The sequence below is a fragment of the Oryza sativa genome, chromosome 6 (genome assembly GCF_034140825.1).
Source record: "Oryza sativa Japonica Group chromosome 6, ASM3414082v1".
Classification (NCBI taxonomy): domain Eukaryota; kingdom Viridiplantae; phylum Streptophyta; class Magnoliopsida; order Poales; family Poaceae; genus Oryza; species Oryza sativa.
In genome coordinates, this window is record NC_089040.1 from 2222114 (window position 1) to 2238722 (window position 16609).

General features: G+C 48.2%; 1 protein-coding gene and 2 long non-coding RNA genes across 3 annotated transcripts; all 3 read right to left on the reverse strand.

The window, feature by feature from the left end:
* Positions 1-1297: 1297 nt before the first annotated feature.
* LOC136356854 (uncharacterized) lies at positions 1298-4024 on the reverse strand. Its single transcript, XR_010741881.1, has 4 exons — positions 3778-4024; positions 3466-3671; positions 2209-2377; positions 1298-1564 (listed from the first exon to the last, which is right to left on the reverse strand). It is a non-coding gene; the product is annotated as an uncharacterized lncRNA (long non-coding RNA).
* A 2275-nt stretch (positions 4025-6299) lies between these two features.
* On the reverse strand, positions 6300-8274 carry LOC136356855 (uncharacterized). The gene is made up of 2 exons (XR_010741882.1): positions 8125-8274; positions 6300-6610 (listed from the first exon to the last, which is right to left on the reverse strand). It is a non-coding gene; the product is annotated as an uncharacterized lncRNA (long non-coding RNA).
* Positions 8275-12544: 4270 nt separating this feature from the next.
* Positions 12545-15932, reverse strand: LOC136356952 (protein MAIN-LIKE 2-like). The gene is made up of 8 exons (XM_066311646.1): positions 15754-15932; positions 15312-15681; positions 14817-15227; positions 14425-14723; positions 14090-14348; positions 13712-13997; positions 13490-13621; positions 12545-13426 (listed from the first exon to the last, which is right to left on the reverse strand). Exons 1-8 carry the CDS (start codon positions 15930-15932, stop codon positions 13137-13139), a joined length of 2226 nt encoding a protein of 741 aa, XP_066167743.1. The 3' UTR covers positions 12545-13136.
* Positions 15933-16609: the final 677 nt, after the last annotated feature.

Below are 16609 nucleotides of genomic sequence, written 5' to 3' on the forward strand. Positions count from 1 at the left end.
CCATGGCGCTTCGGGTGGAGGGATCCCGGTCTGCTTTCATGCCGTTCGACAGCGACTACGTGCCACCATCTCCGCCCATGCCCACCATCGTCGTCAGCTCGCTCGTCGATGTCCACGGCGTGCGCTTCGCCATCGACCCGCACCGCGTCGAGCTCGGCGCCGTCGACGCCGTCCGCCTCGCCCCGGAGTACCTCCACATCCTCCTCGAGAAGGTGGAGCAGGAGGGATGGATCTGCCCGACGCTCCCCGCTCTGCGCCACGTCGCTCGCTTCGCCAACCTCCTCACCGATCTCCAGGATCGCGTCCTCCCCGGGCTCCTCAACGACCACACCGACCCAGCCGTCCTACGCAAGCTCCGCACCTGCGGGTGTGGGATGAAGAAGCTGCGTGCCGTCGCCAAGGGTCCTCTCCTCCGCTTGACGCGCCTCTTCAGCAACTGCCTCACCCGCCACGCTCGTGACGCGCTCGACGCCCGGAAGGACTTCCGCATCTCTGCCGATTGGATCGATAAGATTGCAGTTCGCGTCGACAGGTGTCTCACTATACCACTTCATCTTCACCACCACCTGGAGGACCCGTTCGTTGATCATCTCCATGATCTCCCCTGAGTTGAGTGCCACCCTGATGTCGAGTTGTACAGACCTCGCTAAGTCCCACTAAGATGTCGTTTTAGTCGTACAAGGATGAACCTCCCCTGCGTCCCGTCCTAGTCCTAAGATGTCTTTGAGTCTTACAAGGATGAACCTCCCCTGCGTCCTAAGATGTCTTTGAGTCGTACAGGGATGACAGTCTGATGTCTTTCAGTCGTATATACAGATCTCCTATGAGTCATTTGATATATAAAATTTCCATTAATAATCTACTTTAGGACATTGCTCATTTCTGTGATCAATGCATGCATTTTAGAAGCATGATTAGATTTTTCAGCATCTTGTGGTGTTTATTCGATTACCGTTACTTTCGTTTACACAACGATCCCACTGACGGTGAGGAACCTGAGTACGAGGTTGAGCCAGGAGTAGAGGTTAAGCATGGCAAGTGCCCTCCTGTAGCTAGCTGCATTATCTATCGGAGTATCTGTATCGTGTAGTAACTAGCTGAATGCCCATGCGTTGCATCGGGATTTTAAGAAACTAGCTGTGCCCCCCGCGCGATGCGCCGACATCATCCAAGATAATCTTAATCATAAAAGAAAAATCATAATAATAAAAAATAAGCATGATTGAAAACAACATAGCACATAACAGAGCTACACAATAATAATAATAATAACTCGATCAGAAAGAGAATATCACGATGTTCTCAATTTTGAGTGATTTAATTGGACCATAATATTTTTTATATAATCAATGTTACACGAACAACGGGTATCTCGGTGCATAATACAATTACATCAACAAAAATAAAATAAACAACATTAGTATTTCAATACCTAGCAGAGTAGCAGTTCCCAGGAAGACCAATCAGTGGGCGATGATTAATTTGGAAGGATAGTCAAACAAAACTATGTCCACAGCACATCACAGTTGTGCCCCCTGCGCATTGCGCGGGCATATGAGGCAACCTATAATAACTCAAGATCAGAATTGGGCATATCACAAGATAACATGCAACACTGTTCCACAGTAATAGCGCAATATCAAAAAGGGCATATAATCTAACAATGTTCTCAGTTTTGAAGTGATGTAATCAAACCAAAAGTTTTTTTAAGAGCAATCTTACACTAACAAACATGGATCTCGGTACATAGTAGACAACATTCTTAATTCGATACCAGCAGATCCTAGGAAAAACGAATCCTTGGGCGATGATTAATTTGGAAGGACAACGGACATCACATCATAGATATGGCAGTGGCAACTCATATTGTATATGTTTTACAATCTATACAAATTGGCCATTAGCAATAACAAATAGAAATTAAGGTTTACTGCTCCATGACCCAGAACCAGTGATTTTATAGCCAATTCTGGAGATATGAGAGTTCAGTATTCTCGCCAGCTTGTCATTAATTAGCATCGATCTATTTTAGCCACCAATAAGAAAAGGAAAATACATCCACATTTTAACCTTGATGAAGAGCATGCATATCCCACACTGTACAAACAACAAAGCATAATTTCAACAGAATAAAACAGTTTCTAATTTCCTAAAGCATGCTGAGTAATATAGCATCAGTATATAATAGCATGAGAAAGTTGAAATTACCCGGACTGGCGGTCACAAAAGCATCAGTGGAAGCCTGTAGGAAGCCATAAACCCATGAGCTATATAAAATACGCAACAAACCACTAAAATGCCATCACAATATTCAGTTATCGTGTTAGCTAAGGTCCAATGTTTGCCTCATATTGTGGTCTCTGCCATGCGCCCATGCCTGAAAACGAAAATGGATGAAAGTGGTCACTGAGATGCTGCCAAATATAAATATTGACCCATGCAAAAATATATGCTACAGTTTAGCCGAATACCGGTTTATATGATAAAAAATAGAGTAGGGAAGGTCGTTTATCAAAACAACTAATTAAATAATGATCATGCATAGGGATATAACAATTGGACAACAAATAAGACTTCCCAAGGAACTACCCAAAAAACTGAAATAATACCAGGCAATAACAGGTAGAGAAACCCTAAAGAGCAATTGCCAAGTAGCTGGAAGCCTTGAACTTGAAATATGAAAAACATAGAAATTAGCAAACGAAGCCACTCAAAGAAGCAAGTACACTATTAGAAAATAAAAAAAGATAAATGAAACGAAATATGCCCATGTGTTGTTGTGGATGATTGAAAAATCGTATAGATATATTTGAGATAGGATGATGGCACATAAATATGTAGCTAGGTATTTAAACAAAAGGAGAGGGAAACTGTGTTGCATATATCTGTTTTAGTAGTAACTGAGCTACTCATCATATAGTATTGGGATCACATGTACCAAAACAAAATAAAGTTACATACCTGAGGCAAGGAAAATAGAATATGCATTTAAGCGTATGGCAGGATGATATGAAAAATAGCTTTTAAGCAATACTACACTACAACAGGAAGCAAGTGGATTTGACAAACTTTGGTAGAGATAGGACAGTACTCTTCATCAACTTTACATTGAAATCATCCATGCATTTCTTGGGCATAGAACAATGGCCATGTAAATTATCAATGGTAGAGTAAAGGATGGTGAAATAAATTAATTGGACAACATAATGATAAAAGGGGATCAGGGAGCTGACGAACCACTGTCCTGGATTAAAATGAAGATATGCAAGGAAAATAAATAAAATATTCATTAGATATTGATGCCAGACATTAATATTGTTTTGGCAATGAGAAGTGGCCAAACGGCAACAATCGGAGGACTTCTTTTTATTGAAAAATCGTATGACTTCTGGCTGGATGGGCCTAGCCCAAACCTGAATCAAGATTAGGGCCTAATCCAGATAGAAAATAATGGGGAGATCATACCTCACTGTCCCAAGGAAGGTGACGGCAGCACAATGGCTAGAAGAACACTTGCTCCACTCCATAGCTTGTACCCAAACCCTAACTGACTCACAAGATATGTCATCCAAATTGACGCTGCAAAGGATAGAAGCAAGGATGCTGAAGATGGAGAAGCAGATTGAGTTAGGGCTTGGCTTGCTCTGCTCTACTCCATACCCATACCCTAACTACAGATAGATTCATCACAAAATAAGTCATCCAAATTGATCACTGCAAAGGATAAAAGCAAGGTTGCTGAAGATAAGAAGCAGATCAGGCTAGGGCTTGGCTTACCAGACTGCACATGTTGTCAACACCGTGCAAAGAGGTGGACGAAGGCAACTATGGCAGCGGGCGTGCACCCTTCGTCCACCTTGAGAAATTGGCCGGTCGAGCAAGCGAATCAAGCGGAACGGTGGCGGCGCTTGCAGGTGGCTCGCAAGAAGGCGACGACCCCGGCCGCTAGCTCCGCAAGAAGGTGGCGGCGGCGGGCTTCGCGACTCGCGAGGGGAAGATGAAGATTTGAGTATTTTGGGAAGGGAGGCGCAGAGGATGTCGAGGATCGAGGGGATTGGGGAAGCTATGCCGGGCGCAGCGATGTGCATGTGAGGCGTGGACGGTTGGATCAAATCAACGCGTGGACATCGGAAGGTGCATGCTGGGTGATGAACTGTAGTACTGTAGCATCTTTTCCTGGGCTGAGGTTGATCAAATCACTGCTAGTAGTGGGTTGTAAAAACTAAGGATTTAATATGATAACCCATCAAACATGGTAAAACCCAAAAAAAAATATTTTCACTGTAATTATCAGATTATATCTAGCATAATTTTAGACATGTATGTCAAACTACATAATTGTTCGTAGGGATGAACAATATATTGGACATGAATTATCTATATTTCTAAACTATTGTATATGATATGCTAGTCCTCGGGAAGAAAAAGTATTTTTAATATTTGGTTGAGAATTTCCCTTTACTTATTTCAGTCTATAAGAAAGTTTTCTACGACACCCATATATTCACATGGAGTGATGGAGGCCATCATCCATTTGTCTCCAGAAGCAGATCGACAGAATAAACACCAGAAAAACCAACCTACTATTGCACAAGGCATAGAAGCCCATGAACAGCCCAGCAGCCCATCGACATTCCTAACCCTGACTGCTAACTGCCTAACTCCAACCCCGGTCCACTCATTGCCCCACGCGGCCACGCCCGCACTCGTTCCCCATTCACATCGCACACACGCCACGCCGCTTTGGATCCGGCTCCGTGGCCAGCACCCGCATCGCCGCGGCGCGCGCCAACGGTGGCGCCGACCTGGCCGTCTTCGAGCAGTTCGAGCGGCTGGTGCGCCCACCCTTCTCTATCCCCCCTCTCGTCGACGGATCCCGCCGCCTGTCCGCGACGGGTTCGAGCAGCGGGCGAAGCAAGAGCAGCGGCGGCGGTGAGCTCGGGCGTCAGCGGCATGCAACCGTGAAGGTCCGCCGGCGTCGGCGATGGGAAGGGCGGAACCGGCACCCCCTCCCTGCAGGCTGCTCGTATTTCGCCACCTCTCCGCCCCACACGCACGCGGCCGGATCCTTTCCCCCTCTCACCGACAATGTGGGCCCACAAGTCAGCATGGCAGTTGTGGGAACGGACACCACGGTTGCTGTCTTTTTAAGATGGTATAGATAATAATATAAGTACGCCCTGGCCTGCAGATCGAACCGTTAATTTAATTTACAGCTGCTTCTGTAGAGTAGTGGTGTGCTCATCCCTCTTGCTTAGGCATTAACCACGCCTGAATATACATACGCGCATGTACTCCTATCTTGTACAAATACTAATTACTGCATGTAAAAGATGTAACACTACTGCAGTGATAATGTTCAGAAATCACTAGTGGCACTGCTATTGTTATTCCTGTTCAGTGTATTGATTGTTCTTTAACAGATTTTTTTTTCGAAATATATAATCAAAATACTGCAATGGCCAAATGATCGGAGATAAAATTGGGTAATGTATAATCTTTGCAACAAGAGCACTGTGTACCACATTTAGAGCAGGTACAATAGCAGGTTATAAGCTAGCTATAAACATATTTTAAACAGATAAAGGAAGAGAGAGAGAAGAGCAACGGGCTACAGATCTATAGCCAGCTGCAGCACGGACTCCAAAACGTAATGTGTGTATGATAGGTGGGACCAGATATTAATAGTATAGTAAGCAACTATTGTATGAATTGGCTATTACATTGACTATAGATGATTTGAAGCTAGTAGTGGGCTATACTATTAAACTTGCTCTTATAGTGTTCCTTAGAGCAGGTACAATAGCAAACATATTTTAAGGAGATAAATAAGGAGAGAGAAGAGCAGCGGGCTACAGATTTGTAGCCAGCTGTAGCACGGACTCCAAGACGCAGTGTGTGTATGACAGGTGGGACTAAGTATTAATAGTGTAGTATGTAACTATTGTATGGATAAGCTATTAGATTGGCTATAGATAAATTAGAGCTAGTAGTTGGCTATACTATTAAACTTGCTCTTAGTATGATCTAAAGAGCATTGTGTACCACATTTATAGTCATTGTTCACTTGTTTCAAATAATTCTCCAATACGGACCGGTCTCAAACTGAACACTCGAGATGAAAATTAGTCTGCACTTGCTGACAGTTTTGGCAGACTAGAGTTTATACTTCATGTATACTCATCTGTTGCTTTTTCTTCAAGGACAATTGAATACTGTATGTTTTTATTTGATTTTTAATCCATCAATCATGCATGAAAGCGACTACGGGTATTCTTTAACTCCAACCGTGTCATTCATGCATGCAACAAGGATGACAGTTTGATGTTTTTAAGTCGTACACATAACAGTGAAGATAACAGTGTATGCGTCTGTTTCTTCAAGCAAGGAGCACATCGCAAACATTCTTTTCACTTTCCAAGTATCTCACATAGCAAACTCAAAACAGGTTGCACTAGCGAAGTCTAAATACACAACAAAACCCAAACTTCTCCTAGGGTATCCCAAAATGAGAGTTTAAGTACTTCATGAAGCTGCTACCATCACATTTTAATCACATAAAATACAACATCAGTGATTGCTCCAAATGACGAACTATAGCCTTCTGTGACTGAAAAGGATAACCAATAATTAATAAGATGGCACTACTAGCTCCATAGTAAACAAGTATTTGCAGAACACAGTAAACAAGTATGCAAAACCGCAGTGGATAACAACCAAATTTTCCCTTCTGTACAACATCTATGAAAGCATTGTAGCAAAAACTAGACAGGAAAGTTGTAGATACAGATTCAACAAGCAAGTCCAAGAAGAGATGCTTATATACGAATATCAAGCAGTTGTCCTTATCAATTATAAAAACTTCAAAAGGAACAGACACCTCAATTGCCAATTGATCATCAGAATTTAACAGTAACAAAAAAGAGAGGGCATGGAACCAGGGAGATGATAAGCAATGGTGATTGCAGTGAATGCTGTAAATTCAGGATTGCAGTACACAAGAAGCCCTGCTCCATCTCTACTTCTCATCATACACAGATGCATGTCTTTTTTTGAGGGATACACAGATGCATGTCTCTGCAACAAGTCTGCCACTTCACATGTTATGCTTTTCAACAAGACAGTTATGCTTGGAACAACAATAAAGAAATTAGTGCAGTACAACCCAACCTGTCTTCACACTCTAAGAATTGGCAAATTAGTCCAAATTAACCAATTTTGGGATCAAGGTAAAGCAATAAGATGTTATAGGCATCACATTTTAATTACTGAAGCGGTTCTATTATACCAAATGTCAAGTTTAGTAGTGAAGCTTGGTGTGAAAAATTCTATAGGCTCAGTAATTTTAAATGAAAATAGATATTGAAATGAAAGTGACTCAGCTTGTAAGATGACAAAAACTGCTCAAATAGAAGCCTCACATGATGTCCTTCAGCATCAACTGCTGCATATCAGGAGATCCACTAGATTTTCACTTCAGCTAGCTGTAACTGCCTAGCTCCCGCTTTGCAGCCTCAACAATTACAAGCATATTATATGGTATTGAATCTTTTTTCACCTATCCTAAAGCCAAATTGTGAATTTGCAATGGCAGTACCTGCAGTACTACTTAAAATGTTTGCACCCAAATAATCAAAATTTTGGAATCCTAAACTAGGATAAATAGATCATCATGCTTAACAGAGAAAAGAGGCACAAATGGATGGACGGTTTCCAGGAGAAGCTTAACAGCGTGGCAAATTTCCTGGAGGAGATGAACAGCGTAGTGAGTTTAGTGAAGAAGCAGCGGATCAACGACCCCAGCATGATGAACTGGTCGCTGCAGCTCAAGGACGCTATCGACAAGGTGGAGTTTACAAGAACAGCAAGAACAACAAGAATAGCCAAAGAATCGCCTTGTGCTCTCCTCCGCCTCTTCTTCTCCGAGGGCGCCACGCCGGTGGCGGCGTGGCGCCGTGGGCGAGGGCGATGGGCGGCGGCTGCAGAGTGGATGCGCCGACGCTATGCTGCGACCGGGAGCGGTGCTCGATGGGATGGCGGCGACGACAGGAAAGGGAGAAGAGAAGGAAACCCTAACCCTAGATTTGGAAGAGGAGGGGAGAGGAGGAAAGGCAGCGTGCTCACCGGAGAGAAGGTGGCGGCCGGATGAGAGAGCCGTGCTGTCGCCGTCGCTGTCGCCGTCGGGTCGCGCCGCGCGCCGCTCCCGCCGCCGCCTCCTCTCGAGGTTTTTTTCCACACCTCGGGACTAGATGATTTATTCCCGGGCCGGGGCGCAGGGAAAACGCCGGGATGGACCGGGTTAAAATCTAGACTGGGCTTAACCGAACGCATATTTTTCTGTGGGCCGGTATCCTTTCCACGCGGAATAAGTTCACATTGTGACCCTCAAAAGTGATCGAAATCTAATCCGTGGCCCTAAACTTTTAAAACCGGATATCTCAACCCCCAACTCTTAAAACCGGTGTAATTTGACTCCCTCGACAGTTTTGGAGGGCGGTTTCGCTGACATGGCGCATACGTGGCAGTATTGACTCGGTCTTCTGTCCACGTAGCATTGACGTGACGCTTACGTGGTATTAGAATTAAAAAAATATATGCGGGACCCATTTGTCACTCAAAGAAATTTTTATGGACCCACTGACATGTGGAGCCCACATATTATCCTCTCTCCTCTTCATCCTCCTCCCTCTCTCTCCCTTCTCTTTTCTCTCCCCTTCGCACATAGGGGTGGGCATTCGGTCTAACCGAAAATTTCGGTTTCGGTCTTTGGTCTTTGAAAAGTGAAGACCGAATTTCAGCGAAAAAATATCAGTAACGACAAATTTGGTTTCGGTCTTTTTGGTCTCGGTCTCGGTCCCGACCGAAATTCAATAACATTTTCATATATGCAAAGAAATAATGGTAATTATCAACACAAAAATCACAAAAAAAATTCGTAAGCACTTATGAGTAAAGACTCTTATTAGGTTGTATTTAGACATTTTTTGATAATTCAGTCTTTTTGGTCTATTCGGTTATCCGAGGAGACTAACTAAATTGACCGAACAAAATCGGTCTTTCACTATCTATGACCGAATTGATGACCAAATTTCTCGGTCTCGTCTCGATCTTTTCGGTTCGGTTTTTTTTTCTGCCCACCCTTATTCGCACGGTTGCAGGGACGGGAGCTAGAGCGTCGGCGATGGGGGGGGTGCTCAAGGGCCGGCGAGGCTCCCGTCCCTCGCGTCCCCTCCTCCGTGGCCGCGCCACCGTCCGTGCGAATATGCTGCTCTGCTTGCCTATCTGCATCTTTGCTCGGTCGGTCAGCCCTTTGCTTGTTGGCTTGCCGCTTGATGTTAGTACACACATGCACTGTCTGTTGCTGCTGCTTGCTAGCTCAGTCCTCATCTGTCGCCCCTTGCCGATTGACTCGGGAACCAGCAAGAGAATGCTTGATGCAGATGCCTCCCAACTCCCGTGGGGTCGCGTCGTTGTCGGCCGGCTTGGCACGCCGACCGCATCCATCGGCGGCGCCGCCGCCTCCCCCGTCCGCGCTGCTCCTCCCACCTTCAACGCCGCCGCTGCAGGTGCAGAAGAAGCCACCACCGGATGCCGCCATCTTCGAGGGGATGCCGACGCGAGACACAGGCGGCCCTTACCCGTTCGTGGGCGCGGCGGGAGAGCGGAAGAGGTGGGTGTGTCGTGGCTGGCAGAGGGGGCGTGGAGCGCATCGGTGGATAGTGCGGTGGCAGGGCCGAGGGTGGCGAGGCCGAGGATGGCGAGGACGCAGCCGTTCTAGTGGCCCGTTTTCTTCCTTCCGACGGCCAACCTCCACGGCGGTCTCGATCTCTGCCGCCGCCGCTGCTCCGGCCCTCGCCCGCACGCCGCAGTCGCCGCTCTAGTGCTACTCCCGGGTCTCCGCCGCTCGCGGGCCGCCGCACCGCCACCGCCGGCAACGACGCCACGGGGAGGGACGGAGGAGGCTGTGGATGCGGTTGGAGGAGGCACCGGCCACCGCCGCTTTGGCCCCCGTCCGCCGCCGGCGCCGTCGAAGATCTAGCCCCTGCTTCGGCCCTCGCCCACTGCTGCCGTCGCTAGCCCCCGTCCCACGCTCGCTGAGAGAAAGAGAGAGGGGGAGGATATGATTTATGTGGGCCCCACATGTCAGTGGGTCCCACCCATACTTTTGGTGAATGACAAATGGGTCCCACACACATTTTGTATTTCTAATGCCACCTAAGCGCCACGTCAACACCATGTGGGCAGAATCCCGAGTCAATACTGCCACGTAGGCGCCACGTCAGCGAAACCGCCCTCCAAAACCGCCGAGGGAGTCAAATTGCACCGGTTTTAAGAGTTGGGAGGGTCGAGATATCCGGTTTTGTGGTTTAGGGACGGATTAGATCTCGATCACTTTTGAGGGTCACAAAGTGAACTTATTCCTTTCCACGCCGGGATTATCCACGGGATTGGGCCCCGATCCCGGCCGTTGCCGGCCCAACCGAACAAGCCCTTAAGATGAAAGGAATAAGTTTACTTTGTGACCCTCAAAACTAATCGAAATTTAATCCGTGACCCTAAACCAAAAAACTGGATATCTCGACCCCCAAACTCTTAAAACCAGTGCAATTTGACTCCCTCAGCGATTTTGGAGGGCGGTTTCGCTGACGTGGCGCCTACGTGGCGATATTGACCGAGTCTTTGATACATGTGGCGTTGACGTGGCACTTACGTGGCATTAGAATTAAAAACTATACGTGGGACCCATTAGTCATTCACACAAAACAAATTTGGGCCCCACATGTGGATCTGAGTGGTTTTTGTTTCTTGTTGATGGAACCTGTTCTTGGATTTGGGGATCTGAGTGCCTTTTGATGATGGAAAGCAAAAGAAAAGAGAAGAAAAGAAAAGAAAAAAAAATCTTGCATTGGGTTTTGATCTCTCGGTTTATTGAATCCTTCGTCGCAACCCAAGAGAGGAATCCAAGCTGCTGCATTGGCGGCGGCGGCGAGGAAATCGGGAGCAATGGCGGAGAAGACGGCGGCCGACGGCGAGCTGTACTACTGTGCCCATACTGCAACAGCGGTTTCGTCGAGAAGATCGAGTCTGCCCGCGGCGCCGCCATCGCCATCGCCGCCGGTGGCAGCCCGGAATCCGGTGGCGGCGGCGCGATCTCCTCCATCTGGGCATGCATCATCGACGGCATGGTTGGCAACGGCAACGAAGATCCATCAACCACGTACAGCCAACGGTAGAAGATCGAAGGATGTGCTGCGGATGGGCGTGGCGGTGGCGGAGAGGCAGCTGTCCGACAACGACCTGCTTGATGAGCTCCTTTCGACGGCGAACGCAGCGAGCTGCGACCTGGTGGTCCAGGCGTCGGCGACGGCGCTGCCATCCTCTCCCGCATCAGCTCCAGCCCACCGCCGCCGCCAGCCGAAGCTAGGTCGTGCAGCCCTAGCTTTCCTGCCGCCGCGCGCCACCGGCCGAAGGGAAGAAGGGGAGAGAGAGAGAAGGGAGAGGAGGAAGAAGGATGACTGACATATGGGCCCCACATATCAGTGGGCCCCACATTTCTTTTTGTCTGAATGACTAATAGGTCCCACGCATATTTTTAAATTCTAATGACACGTAAGTGCCATGTCAACGCCACGTGTAACGAAGACTCGGTCAATATCGTTATGTAGGCGCCACGTAAGCGAAACCGCTCTCCAAATCACCGAGGGAGTCAAATTGTTCCGGTTTTAAGAGTTTAGAGTCGAGGTATCCGATTTTGTGGTTTAGGCTTATGGACTAAATTTCAATCAACTTTGAGAGTGACCAAGTGAACTTATTCCTAGATGAAAACACCATATCATTTGTCACGGTCACCGAGCCGGATCAACCGGTGGACCGACCGGACCGGCACGGAAACAGCTACTGTACCTGACCACCGTCACGTGACACCACGCCCGGCCTCACCACCCTATCCAATTCCCCGTACATATCCCCAGAATTTTTTTTATTTATAATTTTTTTTATTAAAAGTTTTACAAAAATAATTTTCCATTTTGAAAATTGACGGAAATAGTCGCCTACCGCCCTCTGGGAGGGCGATTTTTAAAAATCGCCCTCCCAGAGGGCGGCGAAAATGACGTGGCAGACGGCCGTTCGCTCTCGGGCGACGGCCGTCAACGAAATTTGCAGGCGGCCCCCTTGCCGCCCTCCGCGAGGGCGATTTTGTACTGTGCGGGGGGCCGCCTGCAAATGGGCGGCGAGGGGGGGCATGGAAATTTGCAGGCGGCCCCCTTGCCGCCCTCCGCGAGGGCGATTTTGCACTGTGCGGGGGCCCGCCTGCAAATGGGCGGCGAGGGGGCATGGAATTTTGCAGGCGGCCCCCTTGCCGCCCTGGGGGAGGGCGATTTTGTACTGTGCTCTATATTTTTTTTATATAAATATCAATAGTTATCAAATCTTTTTATATTGAAAACTATACAAGATTAAAATCTCCAAGATTGGTAAAATACAATTTTATTATTTTTTAGGGCATATTTGGAATGTTACCGTACAAATATTTTGTTAATGCCAAAATATAAGCAAGTTTTGGCACTACCAAATATTTGGTAAGGTAAAATTGCATTTGATCATATTTGGTTTGCTGCCAAAATGTAAAATTGTAGTGAAGAATGTTGTACATAATCTCAATTCTAGATTACGTATTACCAATTAATAGGCTTCCATTTTCGTGTGTGGTGTGGTAGTGGGAAAGAAGATATGAAGAGGTTGCCTTCAGATTGTCAATTATATAGCGTCGTTTTCACTGCAATATATGTGAACTCAATGAGATACATTATTCATTAGATGTGACAAGACGATCACGCGTGGGCGTGATTCACTTTATGTCAACAGGCAGCGCCGAAAGTTGATAGTGATAACTCGAGCTGCCGCTTTTCATGTGTGCTGTTGTGGACTGTGCGCGCTACTGGATATGGCACTACCGTGAAGCGCCGAAAGTGTGTTGTTGTGAGCATAAGTTGTTCAAGCACCATACGAATGAAAAGAACTACGTAGACGAGACAAACACAAGTAGTACTGCAGTAGTAATAGCAAAAGTAGTACTGCTTTACAAGTTTGTAAGCCAAAAGAAACGGTCACATAAGGACTGAAGAGGTAGAACACTACTGACGAGGCCTCTTACCCCTGTCCCTCCTACCCTGCGCCCTAATGTGCCCCTGGGAGTACGTGAGTCGGTCCGGGGGTACGGCACGGCCAACCCGTCCTGCCTGTACAGGTGTGACCTCTGGCTGCTCCTGAGTGTGCGCCTCTGGAGCTCCTCCAAGCTGAGAGGAGCCTAGTACGTCCTGGTGGTCTGCACCGTGCAAGTCGTCATCGTAGAACTGGCTAGTAGGACCAGTCCTACCGGCGTGAGACGAAGAGGCCCCAGTACCGAAGATCCCGGCTGCAAATCCTGCTGGACAAGGACCATCAGTTTCGTATAGGTATTTAACAGTATTAATAAAAAGTAAAGTACCGTGTGGGCGAGGGATCGACGCTCCGTGAGAGGAAGAGCTGGCGAACGCGCCTGAAGAGGTGGCGAACGCCCCTGCGGAGCTCGCGGAAGCGCCGGTCGTGCCTGCGAACGCGCTCGAAGGCATACGAGGTCCTGCGATGAGGAAACGTGCAGTTAAAACATGGTGACACATTCGTGCAAAAGCTGAAACAAAAATGAACTAATATCTGGGCTGAACTGTACCGTGCGAAACCGGTGCTGTAGGTCGCACTGCTCCGAAGCTAGGGGCGCTCGAAGACAAACGAGGTCCTGCTCCGACGGTAGGACCGCGAGGCCGTGGGTGTACCGGACCAGCTGGAGGTACGACGTCCACGGCGCTGCGACAGGAGAAGACGCGCATGACCGCACGCATCTTCTCCTGCATCCGGTCGAAGGTCGACCTCTGCTCAACGTCAGTCAAGTGCAAACCTCTGTTCAACCTCACCTGGACTGCGGTGATATCGGCACTGATATCCCGTGCCGCATCAGCCTATGCAAGATGGAAATAAAAAATTCAGTAGTTGTCCTATATTATGCAAGATAAATGACATAATTGTTGGAAGTAATACAAATTGGACGTACCGCCACGAAGTAGTCTCGGTCACGGTGCGTGGGATACGCGTCCGTGACAGCGGCAACGTGCGGCTCTGGGGCGTCTGGAGTGAAGGTCACACGCGCACGAGTGCGAGGAAGGTACCAGCGAAGGTAGTCACGGTAGTTCTCCTCCGTGTGTGGGAAGAGCTCGTTGATCACCTCCTCTGTAGCTAACACCCAGTCGTCAACGTACTGCTGTACACGTGGAGCCCAAAGTGCGCCTGCTAGCTGTCCCCGTCGAGTCAACCTGTGAAGAGAGGTAAATTGTATGGCTCGATGATGTAATTATCATAAAAATTTAGAAATGAACAATCCGAACTCACGAGTGGTCGGCAGGGGGGACGGTCGGCTGCACGTTGCCGGGAAACACCTGCCTAAGTCCGAACTGTCTCATCACACGCTGCGGCCAGTGAGGCTCAACGAAAATGTCGAACACCATCGGCAGGATGGTGAGCCAGTAAGCCTGGTCGCGTGTGCACAAGGACGAAAGTCCTAGCGGTGCTCTCGCAGCGACGGCCTCTTCTGTGTACGGCTCCCAGATGACGTCGCTCGGCTGGAGACGGTCAAACTCGAACACGAAGTCCGGGTAACCACGTCTCACCTGGACGTGAGCGTAACGACGCTGCAATAAACATGATCGGAATTAGACATGTTATGTGAAGGAAAAAAAAAGAAGAGGACTGATAAACTTATAACGCAGCGAAGTTGCACTAACCCCACGTCGACACCAGTAAGTCCCCATCGTGGGACCGTCCTCTGGCCACTGCGCGCTGCGACCAACCCCGTAGGGTGCGCTGTCCACCACTGGTCGCCCTATGGCAAACCTCTCGGCTGCCCAAAGCTGAAGCAACATAGGACAGCCAGCGATGATCGCTCCCGCGTCAGTCTTCGTGCACGCCTCACAGAGGGCACGGTACGTGGCTGCTAGCACGGCAGAACCCCAGCTCCACTGCGGCACGTCCTGTGGCTGAGCATCCGCGATGGACCGTGCGTAGTGGACCAGCCGGAAGTCCACAGCGTGCCCGTGGGTGCTAGTGAACATCACCCACCCGAACAACCACAACAGGTACGCCTCAAGGGAGCGTCGGACCGAGTAATCATCAGCGTCAGGGTGCAGAAGGTCCGCCTACAGTTAAGAATGAAATGTTAGTACAAAACACTGATCCGGTCGCAAATAAGCACGTATGATAATAACAACTTATTTACTTACAGTGAACTGGAGCAACCAAGCCTTGCTAGGCCCGACTGTAGAGTACGGAGGAAGGGTGGTGGTCGGTCCTAGGTGTGGAAGGCGCATCACCTGCTCGAAGCGCGCAGTGATATCCTCCTTCCACCCAAAAACACCGTCGACGGGACCAACTGGTGCTCCCGCCAGCGGTAGCCCGAGCAGGTACGACACGTCCTGCAGTGTCGGAGCCATCTCCCCACAGGGAAGGTGGAACGTGTGCGTCTCAGGTCTCCAGCGGTCTACAAGAGCGGCAAGGAGTGACCGGTCTGCATCCCACCGCTTCGCTGGGTCACGGTCGTCCGCCGCCGCCTCAACAAGCCTACAAAGTGGTAGAAGGCCTGCCGCACGCAACCTGTATAGAGCAAACTTCAAACATAAGTATAAAACAAAGCAAAGTTGAGTTGAAATGTGAACATACGCGTACCAAGGAACGTGACGGGGGTCGACACGCAACCACTCGCGCGACGTGCGTGGACGGAAGGTGCCGAGCTGTGCACCCTCGACTGCTGACAGGAACGAGCGGTGGTTCCTGTCAATCCCACGGTTCAACAGCGCCGGTGTGTCGTACGCCATACCTGCATCAAATAGGTTGATCAGAAACATATAAATAATTAGTTCAACATAAGTAATAAATGTTCATAAGCGAATTACTAACACATATTAAACAAGAGTACAAACAAACAAAAGTGTTTAGTCCGAACACTCATCACGATAACATTATGATACAACACCGAATAGTTCGCAATACTACTAGTACAACAATAGTCGGAGGTACTCATTACAACAAGATTGAATTGAAATTACACGATAGAAGTATTTAGTCCGAACACTCATTACATCATTTTATTTCCTAAATCGAAAGCATTGTTACACCATGGAATCGCCTGCTGCGCGACGACGCCTTGGCCTTGCGCGCCTGCTTGTTGTTCCTTCACCAGGTGGTCGCCTACCATCACTTGCCTGTCCAGATGGACTAGCATCTGCGCCGCTTGGAACTTCTGCATTCTTCGGGCATGTCTTGTAAGTATGGCCGCGCAGATCACACTTGCTGCAGCGTAAAGTCCTCCCACCTGCTTCTGACTCATCCATATCATTTCTGATGCGTCTAGTTTGGCGTCGACCCTTTTTCACCCTAAACTTAGATGGATCTGGAATATAAAAAACTTGGGCACTCAGCGTTGTGTAAGATCCTGAGATCCCGAACCCATATATCTCCTCACTCCATGTATGAAAGATTGCTTCTTTCCTGAAATAATTTGAGACGTACACATTGGGAGATA

Coding starts and splice junctions, on each gene's coding strand:
- LOC136356952 (XM_066311646.1), bottom strand. CDS start 15,932: ATGTTTCTGATCAACCTATTTGATGCAGGTATGGCGTACGACACACCG. Junction 14,349..14,424: donor GTCCCCCCTGCCGACCACTC/GTGAGTTCGGAT, acceptor CTCTCTTCACAG/GTTGACTCGACGGGGACAGC. Junction 13,622..13,711: donor TACAGCACCGGTTTCGCACG/GTACAGTTCAGC, acceptor TCCTCATCGCAG/GACCTCGTATGCCTTCGAGC.